This window comes from Suricata suricatta, chromosome 17 (assembly GCF_006229205.1).
Source record: "Suricata suricatta isolate VVHF042 chromosome 17, meerkat_22Aug2017_6uvM2_HiC, whole genome shotgun sequence".
In the NCBI taxonomy this organism is placed as follows: Eukaryota; Metazoa; Chordata; class Mammalia; order Carnivora; family Herpestidae; genus Suricata; species Suricata suricatta.
In genome coordinates, this window is record NC_043716.1 from 11,178,559 (window position 1) to 11,203,240 (window position 24,682).

At 42.5% G+C, this 24,682-nt stretch overlaps 1 protein-coding gene across 3 annotated transcripts in view; it reads left to right on the forward strand.

Annotated features, from left to right (window-relative positions):
* COPS3 (COP9 signalosome subunit 3) overlaps positions 1-23,254 on the forward strand; it is a 25,498-nt gene extending 2,244 nt beyond the window's left edge. Inside the window, exons 2-12 of one of the 3 annotated variants that reach the window (XM_029928031.1) lie at positions 1,424-1,553; positions 3,865-3,977; positions 4,069-4,118; positions 6,153-6,245; positions 7,645-7,824; positions 10,430-10,570; positions 12,171-12,344; positions 15,206-15,292; positions 21,254-21,367; positions 22,555-22,635; positions 22,935-23,254. In XM_029928031.1, the coding sequence (XP_029783891.1) occupies positions 1,424-1,553; positions 3,865-3,977; positions 4,069-4,118; positions 6,153-6,245; positions 7,645-7,824; positions 10,430-10,570; positions 12,171-12,344; positions 15,206-15,292; positions 21,254-21,367; positions 22,555-22,635; positions 22,935-22,988 (1,217 nt within the window). In that variant the 3' untranslated portion in view covers positions 22,989-23,254. Of the gene's footprint in view, positions 1-1,404; positions 1,554-3,864; positions 3,978-4,068; positions 4,119-6,152; positions 6,246-7,644; positions 7,825-10,429; positions 10,571-12,170; positions 12,345-15,205; positions 15,293-21,253; positions 21,368-22,554; positions 22,636-22,934 lie in introns of all 3 variants that reach the window. The other 2 variants (XM_029928032.1, XM_029928033.1) reach the window with 2 other exon arrangements.
* Positions 23,255-24,682: the final 1,428 nt, after the last annotated feature.

The following is a 24,682-nucleotide window of genomic DNA, read 5'->3' on the forward strand; positions in this document are numbered from 1 at the left end:
AAATGTGAGAGAAATATAAAGGAGAAAACTTAAAAAGTTGTTCCCCATGTCCCTACATAAATTTTGTTTAATATTGCTTATTTTTGAGAGACAGAGAGAGGGTGTGAGCCAGGGAGGGGAGGAGCAGAGAGTGAGGGAGACACAGAATCTGAAGCAGGCTCCAGGGTGTGAGCGATCAGCACAGGGCCCGATGTGGGGCTCGAACCCCTAAACCATGAGATCGTGATGGGAGCTGAAGTTGGGAGCTTAACCGACTGAGTCACCCAGGTGCCCCAGCCCATGCCCTTATATAAACCCCATACATACTATCACCACCACCAGAAAGACAGCTAGTGGGATTTGGAGGTAGAGTGTGGCCATGGTGTCTCAGAATAACCCATCAAAATCTCCTTCAGAGTACCATTTCAGACCTAATTAGACAGCATACTTTAGTTGTGAAAACATAACATTGTGGTATGGGGGGAAAGTCAGCGGATCAGTTAGGGGATTAATTAACAGGCTGTTGTTAATTGGCTGGTAAGTAAGCACTGTATTCTGAAACTGGAGAAATGAGACAGCTTCTCCTCCAGAGTTTATGTTGAATTACCTAACCTCCACAATCCTAGGTGATGCAGAGAGAACACATTTTTCAGGGTAGCTGGGGGAAGGGTGTAAGATGAAGGTCTGAGGGCTGGTCGCTGAATGAAGTGTGTGAGTCAGGTAGCGGAAGACCCAGGAGAGCAGAGTGAAGGAAGGAACACCAGGCGTGGAGAACAGGATGTGTAGAGGCATAGAATGTTGCGTGAATTTTATAAGCTTGGTGTGACCAGAGAGCATGTGTGTTGGGGCGCAGGGAGGAAGCGGGAGGTGCAGCAGCCTCTTACCAGGCTGAGGCATTTGGACTTCTTAAAACCGTTGGAATAATTTGATTGGATTTTACATTTTGGAAAGATCATACAGGTACCAATATGAAGTATGGGTTGGAGGAGAGAAAGAGTGAGGTAGGGGGACCGTTTTAAAGATTTATGCTGTAGTCCAGGCAAGAAGCAATGAGGGTCTGAATTAAGGCAGGGGAGAGAGAAATAAATGGAGCCAAGAGACTTAGGAAGTGAAATTAAAAGTAAAATCATATTTGGTGGCATTTTAGATACAGTGAAGGAGGGGAGGGGGTGGTCATAGTAGTGTGTACATTTCTGGCTTGGGGAATGGGAGAGGGCATGGAGGAAAAGTAGAAACTTTCAGGGGCCAGAGAGAAATAGGAGACCTGGTTTTGAGTCCAGGCCTTTTCCCTTCTCTGACCCTGCTGAGTCCTCATCTAAAATGAAGGAAATACAAGAAATCATCTTTAGGTTATTTCTTGCTCTGACGAATGAAGTCTGTGGGGAGAGTTTCTCTAGTTTGGTTAGTGCTGTAACCAAATGCCAGTGTTATTCCTGTTTTCCAGGGCAAATGACTCAGCTCTGTGAACTGATCAACAAGAGTGGGGAACTCCTTGCGAAGAACCTGTCCCATCTGGACACTGTGCTCGGGGCCCTGGACGTACAAGAGCACTCCCTCGGCGTCCTTGCTGTTCTGTAAGAGGCGTCTTCCCGCGTGGTTTTGTGCTTGCTGGACCTAAGCTGGGCGCTCAGCCCTTTCTGGCTATAGGGGTTTTTGGTGTGGAAAGGAAACCATGTGACCAACACTGAGCTCTTTTGCACAATTATAAAGTCAAGTCATCATAGTTACATTTTACTCATCCTAGCTAATCCTTGCTCGTTATTTTTTCAATGTTGTTAGTTTTAAATTCTGCTTATACAAATTTTGAAATTTATTTAAAAAAATAAATGACCATCTCAGTTGTAGGGACTATAGTTTGCATGTATCTGAATACTTTTATTTACGTAATCCATCGGATTGTCCACAGTTTCTAACTTGGAAAGAAACTAGGGCAGGGGGAGGAAGAGGACACAGTGGAACATGTCGCGTGAAATTACCAGTGATCCTCGCGACATTGCTTCAGATTCCCTTCAAACAAGTTCAAGCTGTTTAAGTCCAAATTACATAGACCTTATCTCAGTTGGGGTTCCTTGTAACTCTGTGTGCTTGACCGAATTTTTTTCCTTTTCATGTTTTAGTATAAATTGGGATGTTATGGTTGTTATGAAAGTTGAAGCAATGTAAACAAACCGAGAGGAAACTGACTTCATGCGAGGGTCTGGCTTCACTGGCGCAGGGACCCCCAAGACAAAGATGTGTCAGGAATAGAGTTTAGAGAAGAAACTTGGTCAGAATGGAAGGGTCAAGAGCGGCTCCCTACCACACAGTAGCCACTAGCCCCATGTGGCTATTAAAACGTAAATTAATTAAAATTAAAGCTTCAGTTCCTGTGTTGCACTAGCCACTTGTCAAGTCAGTAGGCACCGGTAGCCGCCGTGTTGGACAGCACAGATACGGACCATTCCAGCCATTGCGGCAAGGTTTTGGATGGTGCTGCAGGCAAAGACGTTCACTGTCTGTGTCTGCTGGCTAAAAAAATGGATAGCATGCGTGCAGGTGAGGTAAGGTACGTGACAGCGAAGCTGGAAGGCGTTTTACTGTCGTGTATCTGTAAAAGAAAATCTGGAGAGAACCCAAACTTGTTTCCAAATTATGTTCTTCCAGTTACAAGCTGTGGGGTCCTGAGCTTCCTATTTTTATTTATAAAATGAAAATCACAATGCCGTGTTGACCTCTTGTGAAGCCCAGATGAGCTCGTTTGAGTGCATTTTGATGAGGAGAAAGTTCCGTTACAGATGTGAGGTGACATTGTTAAGTCAAATAATACTACAAAGACAGAAGGACAAATGCAAATATGTAGGAGAAATTGGGCTCAGGCAGTAATATCCATTTTGTTTATCTTGAGGTTAGTTTCAACAATTCTTTAAAAATAAATAAATAAAACAAGAGCTGGTAGTTTATCTGAGTGGTAGTGGCTTATTGATTTCTTCCCCAAAACCGGTCTCTGGCCCCTCTCAGAGCGTTTGTGGAAAGGCCTCATCTGCCCAGGGACTCAGGGTGGGTCATCTGTCTTGCCTCTACCCCCCGCCCTACCCTGTGCATTAGCGAGGTCTTTGTCCCACACGGCCCTCACTGTCCCCTGAAGCACAGCCACAGACTCCAGCCAGTCCGGACCTCGCAGGCCTTGTGCCCCTTCAGTCTGTTGTCTTCAGAGCAAGAAAAACAACAACTGGTGTGTGTGTGTGTGTGTGTGTGTGTGTGTGTGTGTGTGTGTGTGTGAGAGGGAGAAAGAGTGTGATGTGTGTATTTTTTTAATGGTTGTTTATTTTTGAGAGAGAGAGAGAGCACGAGTTGGGGAGGAACAGAGAGAAAAGGAGACACAGAATCCAAAGCAGTCTCCAGGCTGTGAGCTGTCAGCACTGAGCCCATCGTGGGGCTTGAACCCATAAACCACGAGATCATGACCTGAGCTGAAGTCAAATGCTATGCTGACTAAGCTGCCCACGTGCCCCAAGAACTGATTTTTAAATGACTAAATAGCCCTAACCACATGGGAGCTCAAAAGAAAACAGGTTTTTGAAAACTTTGGGTTAAAAGTTTATGTTCAGTTCCTTCATGAATATTAGACAACCTGATATTTATCCTCAATTATTCGAGTCTTCTTTTTAGGAAAAAAAATTTTTTAAGCATATATTTCTCAGCCTTCATCTGAGTCTGTGTTCTGTGTCTTGACTGTACAAAGAACCAGTCCAGTCCCATAGACTTTGTTTCTCAGTTTTTAAAAATAGCAGTGACTCATGTACTTTCATGGAGCACTAGAGATAGGATGAACTTCTGGCCTCAGTTGCTTCTTCGTTTTCGTTTGTAAAATATCAGGAGGAATTGATTCTTTTCTCTTTATTCCAGATTTGTGAAGTTTTCCATGCCCAGTGTTCCTGACTTCGAAACCTTATTCTCACAGGTTCAGCTTTTTATCAGCACTTGTAATGGGGAGCACATTCGATACGCAACAGACACTTGTAAGCCAACTAACATTTTGTTATTTCCCACTGAATGCACTTTGCCTTGTAGTCATTGATGTTGTCAACATTTTGTCATTGCCATCTCTAGTTGCTGGGCTTTGCCATCAGCTGACGAACGCACTTGTGGAAAGGAAACAGGTAAGCACCATTAGTCAAGTATTTTAAGAACTCTGACGTACTGTGAACTCATTTGTTAAGGTTCCAGGTTAGTAATGAGCATCCTAGCAGATCTGTGTGGTCGCCAAGCGTCTGCTGTGAGGGCACCGGCACCTACATCAGGGGCAGCCTCTGAGATGCCGGCAGTGAGGGCGACAGGGGAGGCGGCTGGCGGTGCTGGATGTCTCCTTCTGGAACTACCATTCTAGTGTTCTTTGTGCAGTAATATACTGGGGTTTTGCTTGCTCAAACTTTGAACTTTTCATTATGACATTTTAGCTTTACAATATGAAGAATCCCCATGCACCTTTCAGCCAGATTCTCCAGGTGTCAACATTTTACCCCACTTACCCTTTTCTCTCTCTTTTGAGCCACTGGAAAGAAAATTGCAGATATGTTGCCACTTACTCTGAGTACTTCAATGAGTGTTGCCTAAAAATTAGGACATTCTCTTATATAACCACACACAATGATCAGTGTCAGGAGATGAGTGCTGATACAGTCTTTTAAACAAATGGGGCCTTATTCAGGGTTTGCCACTTCTTTCCTTAATGTGCTTTACAACAGAAGGAAATCTCAGATCATGAATTCCATTAGGTTGTCCTATGTCTTTCATCTCCTTTAATCTGAAACGGTTCTCTGGTCTTTCTGTAACTTTTGGGATATTGACACAAGTTATAATTTGGGGTTTTTTAAATTATTATTTGAAATTGAACTTTAAGATAGGGCTTGGAAGGAGACCAGACAGAAAGAACCATTTGGGATTTTGTAGGAATTAAACAAATTGTGGTTTGAAAGAGACGGTTAAAAAAAAATCTTTATTGAAAACCCATCAAAGTTATTTAGCTATAAATATATGTGTGTGTGTGTGTATATGTGTGTGTGTGTATATGTGTGTGTGTATATATGTGTGTATGTGTGTATATGTGTGTGTGTATATATATGTGTATGTGTGTGTATGTGTGTGTGTATATGTGTGTGTGTATATGTGTGTGTGTATGTGTGTGTATATGTGTGTGTGTGTATATGTGTGTGTATATGTGTGTGTATATGTGTGTATGTGTGTGTATATGTGTGTGTGTATGTGTGTGTGTATATATATGTGTGTATGTATGTGTGTGTATATGTGTGTGTATGTGTGTGTATATATGTGTGTGTATATATGTGTGTGTGTGTGTATATGTGTGTGTATATATATGTGTGTGTGTGTATATATATATGTGTGTGTGTATGTGTGTGTGTGTGTATATATATATATATGTGCTTTTTTTAAATGTTTATTTTTGAGGGGGGGGGGGGGAGACAGAATTCAAAGCAGGCTCTAGGCTCTGAGCTGTCAGCACAGAGCCCAGTGCAGGGCTCAAACTCCCAGACCGTGAATCATGACCTGAACTAAAGTCAGACACTCAACTGACTGAGCCACCAAGATGCCCCTTATTTAGCTATTTTAGAGTCATATCTCCTGTTCAGAAACTGACTGCCTCACTTGAAACTTGGTCTTTGTTATTTATAATCAGGGCAAGAAATGATCTGTTTATAACATGATATCAGTTTCAAGTCATTTACAATCCAGCAACAGACGGTGGTGTTGGAGAGAATTCATGGATAATACTTAGACTGCCCTGTGGGAAGATGCCAACAGCCTTAGCCACAGTTAAGCCTATTAAGCATAGGCTCTTTCTTGTAAATGATTTGAAATTTTTTGTTTGTTTCGATGTAAATAGAATGAACTATTGAGAAAGTAATACTGCTTTTGATTATTAATCTTTACTATAAAAAAAGGTTTATGACCTAGAAAATGATGCTGAATTACTCTAAAATAGCATAAGAAACAGCTTAAGAAAGTATTTTCTAATGGAATAGGGACAGACATTTTCTGAAAGAGTATGGAAACCTCATATTGTTATTTAAAGGAACCTATCAATTAGTGTTATTTTTTATTTGTAAGTGACAACCTAAGATCCAATGTGCTGCCATCTTTGAGAACTTGTCTGAAAGAGATGTCATTTCTGACAGCCCCTGCGAGGAATTGGCATCCTGAAGCAAGCCATAGACAAGATGCAGATGAATACAAACCAGCTGACCTCAATACACGCCGATATCTGCCAGGTGAGCACCGGGCGTGCAAGCTACACGGAGTCACAGATAGAGGGTGGCCCTGCGCTTGCTCAGTAAACGGGAGCCATTTGGTGGAGACTGATTTGTTCTAGAAGTCAAAATGTGTAGGGACGGTATTAGGGAATCTGCAGCTGGCTGCTACTGAACACAAACTGTAGAATGGGGCCCAGCCAGTTGGTTTGTGATATGAGTAAATAGAGCAGTTAATGATTGTGATGTTGAAAAGGTCCCAAGTCCCTTTTTCTTTATTTTACGTGGTTCAAAATCCGGAAGGCAAAAGGGAGGGTATATAATGAAGTCTCCCTACCATCCTGCTCATTAGCCACCCATCTCTTCTTTCCACAAGAAATCAGTGTTAGTGTTTTGTGTATCCTTCCAAATTATGCACATTTAAGCAAATATGTGTTTTTCTCTCACTTTTTATACCAATAATCTGTATGAATATGTATGTACATGGCTTTTTCCTGCTTGATGTATCTTGGAGAGGACTCCATATCAGTGTTTTACAGCTACGGGTTATTCCATAATCCTCTGCGGTTTAACCAGCCCCTGTGGGGTATGGATTATTTCTTTAATAACATGGTACCTTGGATTATCCCAAACACATGTTCTAGTTTCACATCAAGGTGCTTCCTTTTTCTTTTTTAAAAAAACTTTGGTGCCTGAGTTATGAGCTACACACTGTGAAGTGCATTCGTCTTAATTGTACGGCTCTGAGTTAGTACCTGTATGCACACCTGTGCCGGCCTCATCCAGCTACGGGACTCTGCCGTGCGCTTGCTGTCTGGAGTTTGAGCTGAGCAATTCCCTACGCTTACAGAAACGAGAATCAAAAAGAAATGATTGAAGAAAAACTGCCATTTTGTCACACCGTATTGGTCTGTTTCTGTTGTGCTAATTCAAAAAGAAAAAGGACTCACTTGTTTGCATCTGCCAGCTGAGTGGGTGCTAGGTGGTGCCTATTTAGGTGGGCTAGGTTAAAGCTGCGCTTTAATTCATCTGTGGAGTAATGTATCTCATTGCTGCTTAGTCTTTTATAAAGACCTGCTATGTTATTCTGAATGCTTAGGAAAATGGAGTAATGTGTCAATACTTAGAATATTTTTAAACAGTAAGATGGTTTAAAATGTTTTCTTGTGGGGCACCTGCGTGGCTCAGTAAGTTAAGTATCTAACTTTGGCTCAGGTCATGATCTTCCAGTTCATGGGTTCAAGCCCCACATGTAAGTGCAAAGCTTAGTTAGGATTCTCTCTCCCCACCCCCCCTCACCTGCTCGCTCTCACTTTAAAAAAATGTTTTCTTGAACTTTCTGGAATCTGTGGATATGCTCCATCTGCTAAAGCCTGCCAAGGGCAATTAAAATGATGATTTGATATGAAATTTTTCACAGCTTTGTTTGCTGGCAAAATGCTTTAAGCCTGCCCTTCCGTATCTTGATGTGGACATGATGGATATCTGTAAAGAGAACGGAGCCTATGATGCAAAGCACTTTCTATGTTACTATTATTATGGAGGCATGATCTATACTGGGCTGAAGAACTTCGAAAGAGCGCTGTACTTCTATGAACAGGTAATCATCTCTCTCAGTGCCCCTGAGAGTGTGTGACTGAAGACGGGCACAGTTGGCCTGGCCTCTGAGTTTCAGGTGGAGGTCCTTTCAGAGACCGTTTGTTTGTGATCATCATGTAAATGGTGGCAAACTGTCCTTAAGTTGAAGGGCAATGGCAGTGGAGAGAAGACCACTAATGGGTAGGGCTGATCAAGGCTTTGTCACTCACACCCTGTCTGATTCAGGTTGAGTTCTGCACATCTCTTGACCTTTTAGCTTCTTTTGCACAAAGCGAAGAGATTGAGCTGAATGATCTTTGAAATGTCTTTTGGTTCTAAAACCATGTGTGGTGTTTTGTTAAATTTTATTTATTTTAATACATAAAACATTCTCATGGTTCAAAATTCAAGGGTATTGAACATACAGTGGAAAGCCCTTTCCCCACTTATGTGATGGCCCCTGGTCTATAGTGCATAATTTGGTAGAATATTTTAGAGGCTGAAAAAGAAAATATTGGGTAATACTAGTATTTTAAGAAATTTGTCAGAGGTTTAATATTTCTTACATTCCTGTCACATATTAAAACCAAGGATATTCTAAGCCTTGAAGGAGCTCACAATTTAGTTGAAAATGCTAACACATAAATACACATGCACGTATCTCTGAGCATTGCTCGGTGAGTGGGGTCCTAGAGAAGTGTCACCAGAAGGCACTGTTGGGCAGGAATGATGTCTTTAAAACTTGGCTAGCTCAGTTGGTAGAACATGCAACTCTTGATCTTGGGTTGTGAGTTCCAGCCCCATGTTGGGTGTAGAGCTAACTCAAAAAAAAGAAAGGGGAGGCGCCTAGTCAAGTAAAACCTTCAAGGTGACGTCTCTTTAAGAGTACATAGTCATTAGTTTTAGTTCTTCAGAAAATTATAAACATATTTCATAGCCACTGGGTGAATGATTTTATAGCCCAGTATGATAGTGACAACATAACTGAAGATTCAGAAATATCAAGATGATGAGGGCATTGAAAAAGGCAAGAAAGTATGTAATGCACCTAGAAAAATATTTCTATCACGAATAGTTAAAATATTAAAAGCAAAACATTTTTGATACAGAAAGGAGCATTTTAGCTGAAGATCTATTTATACTCCGATTTTGCCCTCACAGCCATTGTCTAGTGTTAGTATACTTCATGCAATTCTGTTTTAATATACGTGGAGCGATAGATGGTATTAGTACCTTAATTTCAGAAGGTGATACAGATTTTTTTACTGCTTTTAAAAAAAATCTAAAAGAAGGATGTACTTACTGGAAAAAAATCAGATCATTCTGCATTACATAAAGCAAAAAGTGAAAGAAAGCAGCTTCATCTTCTTATATCACACCACATGTTGACCTACTTAGTTTCCTGGTCCTCAGTTGGTGTGAATGTGAGTTGATTGCGGTATTTCACTAGTAAAGCAGTGTTGTAGTAGAAATCCTTGTTGTGTGAACATTTGCACTTATTTGAGTGTTTCTGAAGAATCTCAAGCTCAGTGGTTTCGGTTTGGGTTTGGAATGTTTGAGCTGATTTGGGTACAATAGTTTTCATTTCTCCCTGACCTTGGTAAATCCGGGTGAAAGAGAGTGGAAAGGCAGCCACAGAAGGGAAGAAGACACTTGTAGATCTCTGAGAGGAGACTTGCAGCCAGAATGTACAAAGACCTCTTACAACTCAACAGTAAAAAAAGTAAAATTTAAGAATGGCCAGTGAAGAGACATTTCTCCAAAGAAGATACACAAATGGCTGGTAAATACATGAAAAGATACTCCTCATCATTAGTCATCAAGGACATGCAAAGCACAACCACAATGGGATACAAGTAGGACGTCCAGTATTAAAAAGAGATGGCCAACGATAACGAGCATCGACCAGCAGATGGAGAATTGGGGATCCTCGTGACTGCCGGAGGGACTGTGAAACGGTGCAGCCCCTCAAAGTGTTAAACGTAGAGTTTCCACCCTCACCCAGCAGTTCCACTCCTAGGAATATACCTGAGAGAAATGAAGACAAGTGTCTACCCAAAAACACGCACACTGATGTTCGTGGCAGCTTCACTCGGAGTGGCCAGGAGGTGAGACAACCCAGATGCCCGTCAACTGAGGATGAATAAACAAAATGTGGTTTGTCCATGCAGCGGGATAGCGTTCAACCAGGAGCCGGAATGATCACCCGTAGCTGCTGCAACACCGAAGGACCTTGAAAACAAAGAGGCCAGTGACAGGAGACCACAGATTTATGATGCCATTTATATGAGCCGTCCAGAATAGGCAGATCGTAGAGACAGAGTGGCATGCTGGGTGCCTGGGGCTGGAGCAGGGAGGGAATGAGGACTGGCCGCTCGTCGTGTGGTGGGGTGAGAGCGTTCTGAGATTGGGGAATGGTGACAGTTGTACCGCACAGTGACTGTGCTAAAAGCCACGGAATAGTAGACTTGAGGAGGGCAGTTTTATAGCATGAGAATCCTATCTCAAGACGTTATTAAAAATACTAATAGGGCGTGAAATGTAAGAATTGTTTCTTCATTACAGTGATACATGTGGCCGATTGATTGCCCTTTCTGCCCCGCTGTGCTCTCTCTCCTCTTGCTCAGGCTATAACTACTCCTGCCATGGCGGTCAGTCATATCATGTTGGAATCGTATAAAAAGTATATTCTAGTTTCTTTGATATTACTTGGAAAAGTACAACAGCTACCAAAATATACATCTCAAATTGTGGGTAGATTCATTAAGGTGAGTTTTTTTAAATTGATTTATTTCTTAAGTGACATGTTAAGTCATAAGGAAATTGTAATGGTACATAATTCTGTGATTCTATTCTGTAATTTTATTTTATAATGATTTGGCTCTCTGAGAGCTTCAAGTTAGCAGACATTTAATAAGTTTAATAGTGGACATTATTGTCGAAGAGCTGCAGTTCTTGCAGAATCTCTGACTCTTATTCCAGTCCAGACTGATTGGGGAGGGGGGGGGTGTTACTTAGAAATCTGTTTTCAAACGTTTGCTCTGAGTACTTATTGCCATAGATGCCTAGGCTCCTGTAAAGGTTGATGTTGTTGTTATTCATTACAGTTTAGCAAAAGTACTAGAAAGGCAGTGCTGATTTTATTGAACTTCATCTGCCCAAGTGTTAGGAAATCTTCCTAGAGCCCCTGAATGAAAACCACAAGTTCTGCTCACACGACTTTTGTTTCCACTGAGGACCTAGCTTTGGATCACATTAAAAAGTTAATTATTAAAAAAAATTTTTTAAATACATCTTCATCATTTAGAATAAAATTGGGCAGTTTCCAAAGGTTATGGGGTCATAGTCATTTGGATTACAATTTTAACCCTGTTCTTCGGACAGAACTCAGAATTTCAGGGTATCAATTTGAAAATCCTCCTAATGAGAAGATTTTTATGCTGTCTGGTTGCAGACAGCCCCGTGTCCTTCGCTGAGCGGCCCTACTGTGGTTCTCAGGGCTCTGGGCTGCCCAGTCACAGATGAGGGAGGAAAGAGAGGTCCCTCAAATCCCATGGAAGAGTAAGAGGCAGGCAAGTTTAAGGTAGTGATTCTCAGATCATTTGGGAGAACTCCCGGGGTCCCATCGGGTGGCCTGTGAGCTGGCCTGTTTAGGAGGAAGAGTTGTGTAAGGTGACGTCTTCATGACTACAGCGTGTCCTTCACAGTTTTTGGGGTTTATGAGGCCGGCATCCATGGTGAAGAACACAGACCTCTGAGTAGAGAAGCAGATTTGAATCCGCTTTCCACCTGTGCTCTTCATGACCACCCCACAATCTCTCGACCTCTGCCCCAATATCCTAATATTTCAAACAGAGGATAATGTATATACAGTGCCTGAAACAGCTCAGGCTCTTTGGAGGCCCTCAGCCACTGTTGTTTCCCTTGCTCCTATCTTCTTCTTATCGAAAACAGCAGGTGGTTCTATTGCATCTGGTGAAGGGTGTGTGTGTATGAGAGAGAGAGGAAGTGTGCAAGAGAGTTGAGAATGGTTTTGCCTTCTTTTTTCCCCCCAGTGGAATATATATCAATAGGAAAAGAGAAAAAGACACACATGCATTTATTAAGTGCAGTGTACTTTCACCTGCTATGCCATTATTTCCTCTGAAGTAACAAAGGTTTTTTGACAATGCATCACTCCATAGTGAATTTCTATCTTTGGTCTTAAGAACTAGACATTTGCTCTGGGTAAATTATAACGCTTAGGTAATAATAAAGGATATTGAATATACTTGCACACAATGTAGTACCATGTTTTCTTTTGCTTCCTATACAAATTTTATGTCTCTAATGTTTTCATTTGATTTTTTCCCACCTTTAAACCTTCAGCCTCTTAGCAACGCATACCACGAGTTAGCGCAAGTTTATTCAACCAATAACCCCTCAGAACTCCGCAACCTGGTGAGCAAGCACAGTGAGACTTTCACTCGTGATAACAACATGGGGCTGGTGAAGCAGTGCTTGTCTTCTCTTTATAAGAAGAATATTCAGAGGCTAACCAAGGTGAGGCAGGCAACGCCCTCTGCATCTCCTGCTTCCCCTGGGACCTCCCCCTCTTCTCTCTCCCTTCTCAGTGCTGAGGAAGCAGATACAGGGATAGTGTGACCTTCTGGATTTCTTGCCTAAGCAAGACCTCTCAAAACCAGTGACTTAGAGTTTGATTTATACCTTTTGGTCTTTTCAGGCCTAGAGCAGGGTATTTGAGAAGAGGAACAGGTGAAGAGGAGGACAGGTAGGAGATACGGCTACAAGGGGAGGCAGAGAAAGGTAGCCTGAGAGAGGTGACCGGTCCCGGGGCAGACAGGGTGGTGCTGAGGACGCAGACACAAGTCTCTTGTGCCCAGCCGTGGAACCTCGCAGGCCATGCTGATCTGTGTTTGAACATCTTACTTGAACACACAGCACTAACCCTACATTGCCATTTAGGCCAGAGTTGAATGAGCTACGTGCAGTTGAACTGTGGGAGGTGATGAAAATGACCTGCTGGTGTTGGGTTATAGAAAATATGCTTATTACCCGGTATTCAAATGGTACCAAAAAGTATAAAAGAAAAGTGAAATCCTGTGTGACCTGTGTGCAGCATGTGCTGCAAGTAACAGGAAGCAGACAGCAAATTCAGCTAACAGGATTGCTTTTTCCTCTTGAGAAGTAGTGTAGTCAGAGGCAGTGGTTCGAGGCTGGGGAGAATGTGGTGACTCTGGCCCTGGGCATACCCTTTACCCTGTGGCAGCCACGGGACAGGGTGGAGAGGCAGAGGAGCCAGAATAGGGGGCGTCTGCTGCTAGGTGACCTCGCCGTGGGAGGTGCGCTGGGCTCTGGGTGGAGCACCCACAGTGAGAACCTCCAGAGGCCAAAGGAGAGTGGTGGCGAGGGGACAGTCGTGGAGGCACGTGGGCCGTGCAGGGAAGAGAGGGAAGAGAGCAAGAGGACAGCCAGTGAGCAAGAGGAGGAAACTCCTTCTAATACTCTGGAGAGAGCAACCCTAGCCACCCGACTCACGTAAAGAGTTGGTTTGTAGGAGGAAAATGAAGGTGAAAGAGAAACTAGCTCAAGAAATATCAAAAACAAAGGTAACCTGTCAGCCAGAGGCAGACAGGGCTGGGGTCTAAGAGATTCAGGGGTCTAACTGAATCTCCCCACCAAAGTTTTTCTTTTGTGAGCCCCTTTAAGTCAGTTCCTGCGTCACCATTGAGAGGTGGCCTTGGCAGACAGCTGGGTGGCTGTGGCCGGCGCTTGTGCGTTAGCTGAAAGAGTCCAAGTGTTAACACGGGTAAAAGACGGGGCCTTTCAGAAAAATGTTACTTTGCAGAATGGCAAATAAGCATTACATGAAGAAGGTTAAATCTTCACTGGTGGCTATTACGGTTTTTGGCATCATGTCCTAGTGCCAGAACTCTAGAAGGGAGAATAATCCAAGGATTTTCTAGTCATGGCAAGCTCTTTCTTATTCCAGAGTCAGAAAAATCACAAGTTTTTCAGAAAGTCTCAACAAGGAGACCATGTGTCCGGGTCAGTGATGGGAATGGTGTTGGTGACATTGCTGGCTGGAAGGCAACTAGGGACCAGGGATTATCACCTGGAGGTTTAATCTGCCACTTCATGTTAATGTTCTGATGGATATTTTTCTAGATCCTTCTTGCTTCTCTCTGTTGTATCTATGCGTATGGAGACACTCACAGTTAAATGTGATTGGGGTTATGTTCTAAACCTCTTTCCCTGGCAAAGTAAGCCTATGTCCCAATTACCCGGCCTAGTGGTTGTTTTATGGATGGATCATGATTGATTTCAGCTGGTCCTCTACTGATGGCCATTCAGGTGGAAGTTTCTCTTTATTTCGAAATAGCAAAAATGATCTAGCTATTTAGAAATGTTGACTTTTAACTCTTCATTTGTGTTTAACTGCTTATGTATTTTAAAAATTAACAGTTTCATTTTCTTGGATGCTACTCTCTGAACTAAAGTATGTGTAGACTTTTTGGTCATTGGCTTATTAAGAATTTTCAACATCAGGGTTTTAACATGCCCTGCTCTGAAAAGGCCGTTGCTGTAAATACTGCCAGCTTCCCTTTAAAGAGACCTCTTTTAATTTGTTCCTGAAGGGGCATTGTCATCAAGTCGCAGGCAGACTTGTGGGAAACCCTGGCTTCCTTCCAGCCCCCCATGTGTTTCTACATTTTAGCTTTCAGTTTTGAAGAATGAATGTGATGTGGTCAATTTTATTCATTAGGTGATACATTTACAGAACAAAATGCAAAAGACACACAAATCTCCATCCAGGTCCTCTACCCAAGCCACCACTTTTCTTTCTCTCCGAAGAAAGTGGTACCAGTTCCTTGGGTGTGCTAGAGACTGTCTGCACGCATCTACGTACATGTCCATCCACTCTCGTGCGTACTCTAGTCGCCTTCGGCTCACACAGCATGCCGTGTACGCCCTTCTTCATTTAATGGTGTACATTATCTGAGGTTCCATTTCATTCATGAGAAGTATCCTTTGTTGGTTTTTGTTTTTTTTTACAACCACACAGTCATCTGTTGATGCAGTTATACCAGATGGCACCAACCAGCCCTCTAATGGTGGACATCTATGTGGTCCCGGTGCTGCGTTAAAGAGCTTCATGTGTGTGTCACTCCAGACACAAGGGAAATTCTGTGTGGGATACCTTTCCAGAAGTGCTTACTCCTAGGAAACTGATGACTAAAACCATAGATTTCCTCAACTCTAAGTCATCTTCACAACAAAAATTAGTTTGCACAGTCATGGAAAGCGGATTTTCAGTGATTCCGTAGAGCTCTGTACACATGTAGTGAAATTTATGTCCTCCATTGTTTCCACCTGTGATTAATTCTGCTTCTGAATTTCAGACCTTTTTAACACTATCGTTACAAGATATGGCAAGTCGGGTGCAGTTATCTGGGCCTCAGGAGGCAGAGAAATATGTCTTACATATGGTGAGTGTGTCTTCATTTCTACAAAGTCCATTAGTGGATTTGTGTCCTTGTAAAAGTTAACAGGTGTTTGTTATAGAAAATACCCAAAAAAAAGTAGAAAAAGAGGGACATCCAGAGTCAACCTCTGGACATTTTGGTTTATTTCCTTAATACGCTATGGGTTTTCCAGTGATTCGTACCCACATGATATACATGGTTTGTCCTGTTTGTCCTCCTTACTTACATTTGTAATCACTTGGGAAGTAGTTTAGACGTACAGTCGTAAAGCGGCGCTACTCAACGTGCTGGGCTCCGTTGAGGTCGTGAAGTTGTGCCTGCATGTAGGTCACGGCACAGTCCTGCCCACATGAGGACGTCCTGTTCAGCTGGAGAGGGAACAGCTGTTACCTCCTTCTGGGCCATTGTCAGCGCATTACTTAGAGTTAGCATCAACAGTAAAGCGGGGGCTACAGCAGACACTGTCTCAGCACCTGCCCTCAGCTCAGGTGTTACCGGTACCCCGTATGCGTCTCTCCACTCCCCAGATTTGGATAAACAGCATTTAAATATGTACGTGGTAACCCACCGAGTTATCAGTTATAATCTACCTACCTTTTCAGTTATGTGAATACATGGCTCTGATCTGATCCAGCAAACCGACTTATGCCCTCAGCCCAGGTCACGCAAATCTTAAGTGTAGAAAGTCAGCATTTTACATTTTTCTGCTAATGATCTCCCCTCTGATTTCAGGAGCACTGCCATATCAGGATTAGGAGTAATAAAACTATTTTCCATCGTGATAATAGAGTACTTTTATTTCCATAGTGCAACCTACAAATGTTTTGTAATTTTTATCCTTCATCCTAATTCTCAAAACACATGCGTACATCCCAAACAAACAAAGCCTTGACCAACCTTGAAGTGCCCGCCAAGAGTACCTTGCTAAACCCTACGGCGGGTTCACAGCATGAGTAAGCCACACGGTACCCCCAGGAAACTCACTATCCGATGGGTGAGAAGTATGTGAGTGGTTTTGACACCAGCAAGGCCTCACAAGCTAGGGAAATGCTTTGAGGGAACAGAAGGGGGGGAAGGGGTTTTGAAAACTGCATGACCAACCCAGACAGACCCTGAGAGGCTCTGGATCAGCTAGGGCTCTTTTGTCTGCCTGGGGACATTTGACAATGTCTAAAGACAGTTTTGGTTGTCACAGCTAGGGGTACTAGCATCTAGTGGATAGAGGCCAAGGCTGCTGCTCTACATCCCACAATGCAGAGGACAGTTCCTGTGACAGAATTATACCTGGCCTGGTATATATCCATCCTGCCAAGCGCGAGTGTAGGCTCAAGGCTTGCTCTAGAGTATAAGGGCGGGGAGTTGTTTGTTTTTTTTTAAGACTTTTTTTTTTTTAAGCAGTTTGAGGTTCATAGCAAAATTAAGGGCAAGGTACAGAGATTTCCCATGTGCGCCCGCCCCTGCACATCCATAGCTTTCCCCATCATCAGCAACCCTCACCAGAGTGGCACCTGACACATGGTCGTTGTACCTTCTGTAGGTTTGGACAAGCATAATGATATGTATCCATCATTATGGTATCACACAGAGTTATTTTTAGTGCCCTAAAAATCTTCTCCTCTCTGAGGCAACCACTGATCTTTTTGTTGTCTCCATAGTTTTGCCTTTTCCAGAATGTCGCATTGTTGGAATCATGCAGTATGTAGCCTTTGCAGACTGGCTTCTTTCATTTAGTAATCTAGATTTAAGGTTCCTCAATGCTTTTTCATTGCTTGATAGTGCCTTTCATTTTAGTGCTGAATAATACTCCAATGCCTGGGTGTGGCATGGTTTATCTATTCACCTCCTAAGGACATCTTGGTTTGCTTTCAAAGTTTGGCAATTTATGAGGAAAGCTGCTGTAAACATCCATGTGTAGATTTTTGTGTGGACATAAGTTTTCAGCTCCCTTGGGTAAATACCAAGGAGTGTGTGAGTGCTGAATCATATGGTAGGACTATGTTTAGTTTTGTAACAAGCTGCCAAAATGTCTTCTTAAATGGTGGCATCATTTTGCATTTCCAGCAGCAATGAAAGAGAGGTCTGATTGGCCCACATCCTCACAAGCCTTTGATGTTGTCAGTGTTCAGACTTTGTCCACTCTCATAGGTGTATAGTAGGATCTTGTTTTAATCCGCTCTTGCTGATGACATACGATGTGGAGCATATTTTCATGTGCTTGTTTAACATCTGGCCATCTTTGGTGAAGTACCTCTTCAGGAATTTGGCCCATTTTTTTAGTCTGTTTGTTTTCTTGTTGAGTTTTAAGAGTTCTTTGTATGTATTTTTCTTTTACTTTAAAATAATCTACGTGCCCAGTGTGGGGCTCAAAGTCAGGAGTCACATGCTCCATCCACTGACCCAGGCGCCCCAGTTCTTGTATATTTTGCCTAACAATTCTTGGTCAGATGTGTCTTGGCAAGTATTTTCTCCCAGTATGTGGCTTGTCTTCTCATCTTCCTGATGTTGTCTTTTGCAGAGAGAAGCTTTTAAGTTTAATGGAGCCCAGCTTATCAATCACTTCTCTCCTGGAGTGTGTCTTTAGTGTTCTATCTAAAAAGTTATCATCACACCCAAGATCATCTGGATTTTCTCCCATGTTATCTTCCAGAAGTTTCATAGCTTGACATTTTACATTTAGGTCTGTGACCCATTTGCATTAGTTTTTGTTAAGGATGTAGTGTCTGTGTTTAGATTCATTTTTTGCTTGTGGATGCCCAGTTGTTCCCGTACCATTTGTTGAAAGGATGATCTTTGTATTGCCTTTATTCCTTTGTCAAAGATCTGTTGACTATTTATGTGGATCTATTTCCGGTCTCTATTCTGTTCCATTGATACATTTGTCTATTCTTTTCACCAAAACCACATTGCCTTGATTACTGTAGTTGTATAGTAACTTTTCTTTTCTTTTTAAGATCTTATTTTAAATAATTTCCATACCCAATGTGGGACTCAGACTCCCAACCCCAGAATCAAGAGTTGCATGCTCCACCAACTGAGCCAGCCAGGCGCCCCTTTCTAGTAAGTCTTAGGGCCGGGTAGTGCCTGTCCTCCAGCTTTGTTCTTCTGCTTTAATATCATGTTGGCTATTCTGGGTCTTTTGTCTCTTCATGTAAACTTGAGAATCAGTTTATTGCTATCCATGAAAATAACTTGCTGGGATTTTGACTGGGATTGTGTTGAATCTATGAATTAAATTGGGAGGAACTAACATCTTGATATTGAATCTTCCTGTTTAAGAACATGGATTTCCTTCCTCACCCTTTGATTTTCCTTATAGATCTTGTACATATATCGTTAGATTTATTCTTAAATGCCTCATTTGGGGTGAGGAGAATGCTAATTGTATTCTTTTTTATTTCAAATTCCACTCATTCATTGCTGGTATGCAGGAGAGCAAGTGACATTTCTATGTTAGTCTTGTATCCTCAACCTTGTTAGAAGGTTATAAAGGTTTTCTACATAGACTATCTGATCATTTATAAACAAATACAGTTTTATTTTTCCTTTCTCAACTTTATATTTCCTTTTATTGTGCTCCTAGACTTCCAGTGTGATGTTGAGGAGTGGCGTCAGGGCACATCCTTGCCTGGCTCCTCATCTTTGTGGGGAAGCTTTGAGTTTCTCACCAATAAGTGTGAGGTTAGCTGTAGGGTTTTTGTAAATTTTCTTTATGAAGGTGAAGTAGTCCCCCCTCTAGTCTTAGTTTACTGAGCATTTTTATCATGAATTGTCATTGGATTTTATGAAATACGTTTTCTGCGTCAGTTGATATGATCATGATCTCTTTAGCCTGCTGATGTATGAATTACATTAATTGATTCTTAAATGTCCATCCAACCTTGAGTACATGGGGTAAATTTCACTTGGTTGTGGTGTATAATTCTTTTTTTTAATGGTTTGTTGTTGTTGTTGTTTTATTTTTGAGAGACAGAGAGAGACAATGCAAGCAGGGGAAGGTCAGAGGGAGAGGGAGATACAGAATCTGAGGCAGGCTCCAGGCTCTGAGCTAGCTGTCAGCACAGAGCCCATTGCGAGGCTTGAACCCACGAACCGTGAGATCATGACCTGAGCTGAAGTCAGACACTTAACCAGCTGAGCCACCCAGGCGCCCCTGATTCAATTTCTTTAGTAGATATTGGCGTATTCAGATTGTATAGTAGGAATTTTGTTTTTTAATTTTGTAGTGTTTGTTTATTTTGAGAGCATAAGCAGGGAAGGGGCAGAGAGAGAGGGAGACACAGAATCTGAAGCAGGCTCCAGGCTCCCATCAGTCAGCACAGAGCCCGATGTGGGGGGCTTGAACCCACAGCTGTGAAATCATGACCTGAGCCGAAGTCGGATGCTTAATGGACTGAGCAACACGGGCGCCCCAGGGACTCTTTTTAAGTAAATATTTTATTGAAATATCACTTGCCTAGAGAAAAGTACACTTAAGTTTATAGCTAAATACATTTTCAGAAAGAGAAGCCACCTGTGAAACCAACATCTAGATAAAAAATCAGTACCAGCATCCCAGAAACATCTCTCATGCTTGCTTCCAGCCCTACTTCTGGCTAACACAGTTATTATCCTGGCTTCTCATGTTCTATTTTGTATTTGTTTCTGAGCTGTATATGTAAGGAAACATACAGTATATACTTTTTTGGGGTCTGGCTTTTCTTGCTCAATATTATGAGCAAAATGTTGTGTGTGGCTCCATTCATTTTCAGGGCTACCGTATCTCACTGTGAGTATACGTTTCCGTAATTAGGTGGTCATTTCAGTTGTTTCTAGTTCTGGTTATTACAAAAAGAGCTGCTGGGTAAACCTAGGTTTGCATTTCATTTGGGCATATTCCGTCCACGTTTTAAAGAGGCAGCTCTCCATGATCACACAGAGAATGACGTGGTCCATTTAATATGTGTTATTGGACCGGTTGCTGTTTCATTATGCAGCATCTGTCCCTCCGAAAGCTAGACTGGGGAGCAGTGCGTTAGGAATGACAAGTCCTGTTCGAGACTTCCTGGTTTCTCACTGTTTAACTTGAGGACAGGGTTGGCTGTGAGGGTCAGTCAAATAACTCCCAGTCATTGATGCAAATAAAGAGCATAGAGCTTGAAACTACTTTGGAATCAGCATTAGCAGAAAAGTTTTCTTGAAGGATCAGAAGAGACTTTGTATGGGGGTGAAACAAACATGTTAGGGTTTCACGTTTTAAGGTCCAAGGCACTTGAGCATTATGCTGGGTGATGCAGGAAACAAAAGAAACATACAGCTCAGTTCATATGAAATGTCCAGTATAGACAAATCCCTAGAGCAGGAAGTAGATTAGTGGTTGCCAGGGGCGGAGAGGGTGGGAAAAGGAGTCACTGCTCAACGGGCACAGGGTTTCCTTTTGGGTGATGAAAATATTTTTGGAACTAGATAGAGGTAGTAGTTTCACATTGCAAATTATACTGAATTGTTCCTTTGTTTTATTTATTGATTTATTGAGAGAGAGGGAGAGAGCAAGTGAGGGGGAGGGAGAGGGAGAGAGAATCCCAAGCATGCTCCATGCTCAGCACCGAGCCCAGTGCGGAGCCCCATGTGGGGCTGACCTCACGACTGAGAGATCATGACCTGAGCCAAAATCAAAAGTCACATGTTCAAGGCACCCCTGAATTGTTCACTTTAAAATGGTTAATTTACATTATGTGAAACTTAGCTCAGTTTAAAAACAAAAAGAAACAAGGGCGGGTGTATGTGAGTTTTGCACCCTTAAGCATCTGCAGTGGTGTCTGGCACATAGTAGGAGTTCAGTAAATATTTGTTGAATAAACAGATGGTGCTTAAAAATAAACATACAAATTCACTTACTGTTTTTTGGGTTTTTTCCCCGATTATATTGAAATACCATATATCCACATAGTGTCTGAGTCTAAACCACTTTCCTGATTTTTTTGACAGATAGAAGATGGTGAAATTTTTGCAAGTATTAATCAGAAGGATGGTATGGTCAGTTTCCATGATAACCCTGAAAAATATAATAACCCAGCCATGCTGCATAACATTGATCAGGAGGTAAATATGAATGCCAGGTTTTGATTTTTTTTTTAATTGATGTTTGAGATGCTGTATTTGAAATACTGCCCCTATGCTCCAGGATAATTTTAGTTAGTTTTTTTTTTTTTAATTTATTTATTTTGAGAGAGTAGGTGCAAGTGGGGGAGGGGCAGAGAGCGAAGGGGAGAGAAAGGATCCCAAACAGGCTCCTCCGTGTCCGTGCAGAGCCGGACAGCGCTCGAGCTCACAAACTGTGAGATCATGACCTGAGCTGAAATCCAGAGTCAGATGCTTAACTGACTGAGCCACCCAGGTGGTCCTTAGATACACGTAGTTCCCAACTAGTTTCTAGGAACATTTTAGTTCCTACAAAGTTGTTTTGAAAATGAGCATTGCTTAACCTTCTCTCGGTTTGTATGCTTGTAAGTCGGTGGCGGGTTGGATTTCCCAGTGGCTCACAACAGCCTAGGTTAGCTACTGAAACACCTGGGGTCCTACAGTCCGTATACTTTTATCCACACCCAACCACCGTTTATAACGCAGAGCCTCATTTCTGCTTAGAATAGTCCAAGGTCAGAAAGTCTGAAACCTCTATATATCGGGAGAGGGAGGGAGGAGAATGGCTGGAGGAAGACAGTCCCCTGTTGGGCATAGCCAGATGGTCCGTTTGTATTTTCTGAGGTCACATGTTCTGACTGCCACTCTACATTCTAGACAGGGGTTGGGATTGGGTGGGCATCTGTTTCTTATCTCACATTATGGAAGCAGATTGAACCAGATATTAAATCTCAGAAACCTAAAAGCAATGCATAGTAACACAGACTTCTACACTCGTTGTTTTGCAATTTAAAATTAAAAAAACTCATGAAAACTGGAGATTATTGGTAACTAAGTGTAATGGAGACTACACCTGAAATGAAGTATAACCCTCATCCCACTTAGTGTGCATATTTTTAGGCTTCACGCAAAAGATATTCATGTGTTTGATTATGGGCTGTACCCTCGAGCCTATTGGGCTGTCAGGTAATAGACAGTACTTGTACAGTATTAACTTTCTGCATTCAAAAAATGCTGACTCCAAAACCTTTGTCACCCCACGGTTTCGGATCACGGGACTGCGGCCCCCACATTAATAGTCTAGGTTAAAAAGGAGGTACTTGACCTAAACTTGCTCACTAACCACCTTCAAACATGTCTGTCACCAGATGCTGAAGTGCATAGAGCTGGATGAGCGACTGAAGGCCATGGACCAGGAGATCACAGTGAACCCCCAGTTTGTACAAAAGGTGATTAGGGTTCCCTTCATTAATTAGAAGTGGCCTGGACAGAAAACATGAACTCGATTTGAGGTTAAGTGTGCCCAGTTGCCCGAAGTTCTTGAAAACCTTTGTGACCAAGTTCATGGAGAGATTCACTGAGAGCATTTTCAAACTACAGCCTGGAAGTATGCAAAGTACAGCTTGTCTCTTTGTACACAGGGTGACCGACTGTCCTCGCGGAGGGATGGGGTGTGCTTGTTTGGGGCCGGTGGGAAACCTCTGACCAGGGCAGGTGTAAACACATCATCTCACTTCCTTCTTTACAGAGCATGGGATCACAAGAAGATGATTCTGGAAACAAACCATCTAGTTACTCTTGAAGCTAACATCCATCCTGAGTTAGAGGAGAGAAACTTACCACCGTGGCCAGTGGCAAGCGGGAGGCAGCAGGGAGGACCAAGCCTGTTTCACCTGGACGTCAAGAAATTACGTTTTGTTTTGACATCTTCAGTCCCATATGCTTTAAGAAAACCATTCTCTCTGCAAAGAAAGGAAAAAAAATGCAAACTTTTAAGTCTGTTGTGGATTTATTTATCCTCAGATTAATGTTGTTATTGCATTAAATCTACCTTTTTGTTTTAAATTACTTGAACATTGACGTGTCTTCTGTATCGCTTTTTTCCCCTCTGAAACGTTTGTAAAGGATATGTCCATTGTGAACAGAAATGGTTCAGCTTGAGGAAGTTTTGGAAGATTTGAAAAGTCTGGGAGAGTCCATAAAGCAGAGGCCGCTTCTTTATCACTAGCAGTAACGTGGGTCTTAGTGGCGGTGCGAGCTGGGACCAAGCTCCTGACCTGCGGGGTGTGCTGCACTCGTCCATCCTCTGGAGACCAGTGCCCGACTTGCTACGTTTTCTTCCAGAAGGATTGTCAGTGAAGCTGCACAGCTGCCTTTGATTATGCCCAGGGTCTCTCTGCAGAACTCCGCAGCGCGTCTGACGAGGGCCACCAGTTAAGTCCGGGAGTGGTGTGGCATCCGCACAGCGTGAGAAAACTGAATTAGAATTTAGGCCTTAAGAATGTCCCTCTCTCACTAGCAACATTCACTTTTTTAAATGTGTCAGCTTGTATGGTCAGTCACATTTTCATGATCAAAAAAGAAAAGGAAAGCTCATGAGTCATGTAAAACGTTGCCCCTAATAGGCTTTGGGGGTCACGTGGTCTGTTGTGGTACCTACTCCGCTTTGCCGCTGGAAAACCGCCACAGTGAGTCCCAATAAAACGAAAACAAAAATAGGCATAGGGCTGGATTTGACCCTTCATCAAAACCCTCAAATTCTCTGAGGCGCCTGGGTGGCTCAGTTGGTTAAGAGTCCAGCTTCGGCTCAGGTCATGATTTCACAGTTTGTGGGTTCAAGCCCCGCGTCGGGCTCTGTGCTGACAGCTCAGAGCCTGGAGCCTGCTTTGGATTCTGTATCTCCCTCTCTCTCTGACCCTCCCCTGCACGCACTGTCTCTCTCTCTCAAAAATAAATAAAAAACATTAAAAAAATTTTTTTAATTAAAAAACCCCTCAAATTCTCTAGCTCAGCTTAGAGCTGACTGTGGACTGCGTCATTCCCACTTAACGTTTATATGTGCCTGTACTTAGGAGAGAACAAATATTTCATAGAAATTTACTTTAATCAGCATAGCAAATTTTGGACTTTTTTTTAAACAATTATTGGACAACTTCTGATTTACCTGGATGTAAATTAAAATCACCTAAGATGTGTTTGAAGATCCTAGTAGCTGACAGTCATGACTGTTTAGGGAATAACTAATTCTCTTGTGGACTTCAAAATGAATTCATTAAAACACCACATTATTTTGAGACCAAGACTATGGTATTTAGGGCCTTGTCCTATGTGCAAATCACACATCCTGGCCTCTTCTGTCAGTGTTGTCTCAGCTTCATACCCACCTTATTCTTTCCAGTTCTAGGGCTAGAACTGTGTGTACCATGTTGCTGTTTTTGCCAGCTGGAGGCAGACTGGAAGGCTAGGGAGGAAAACAGGACAGGTTTCTTACTACTG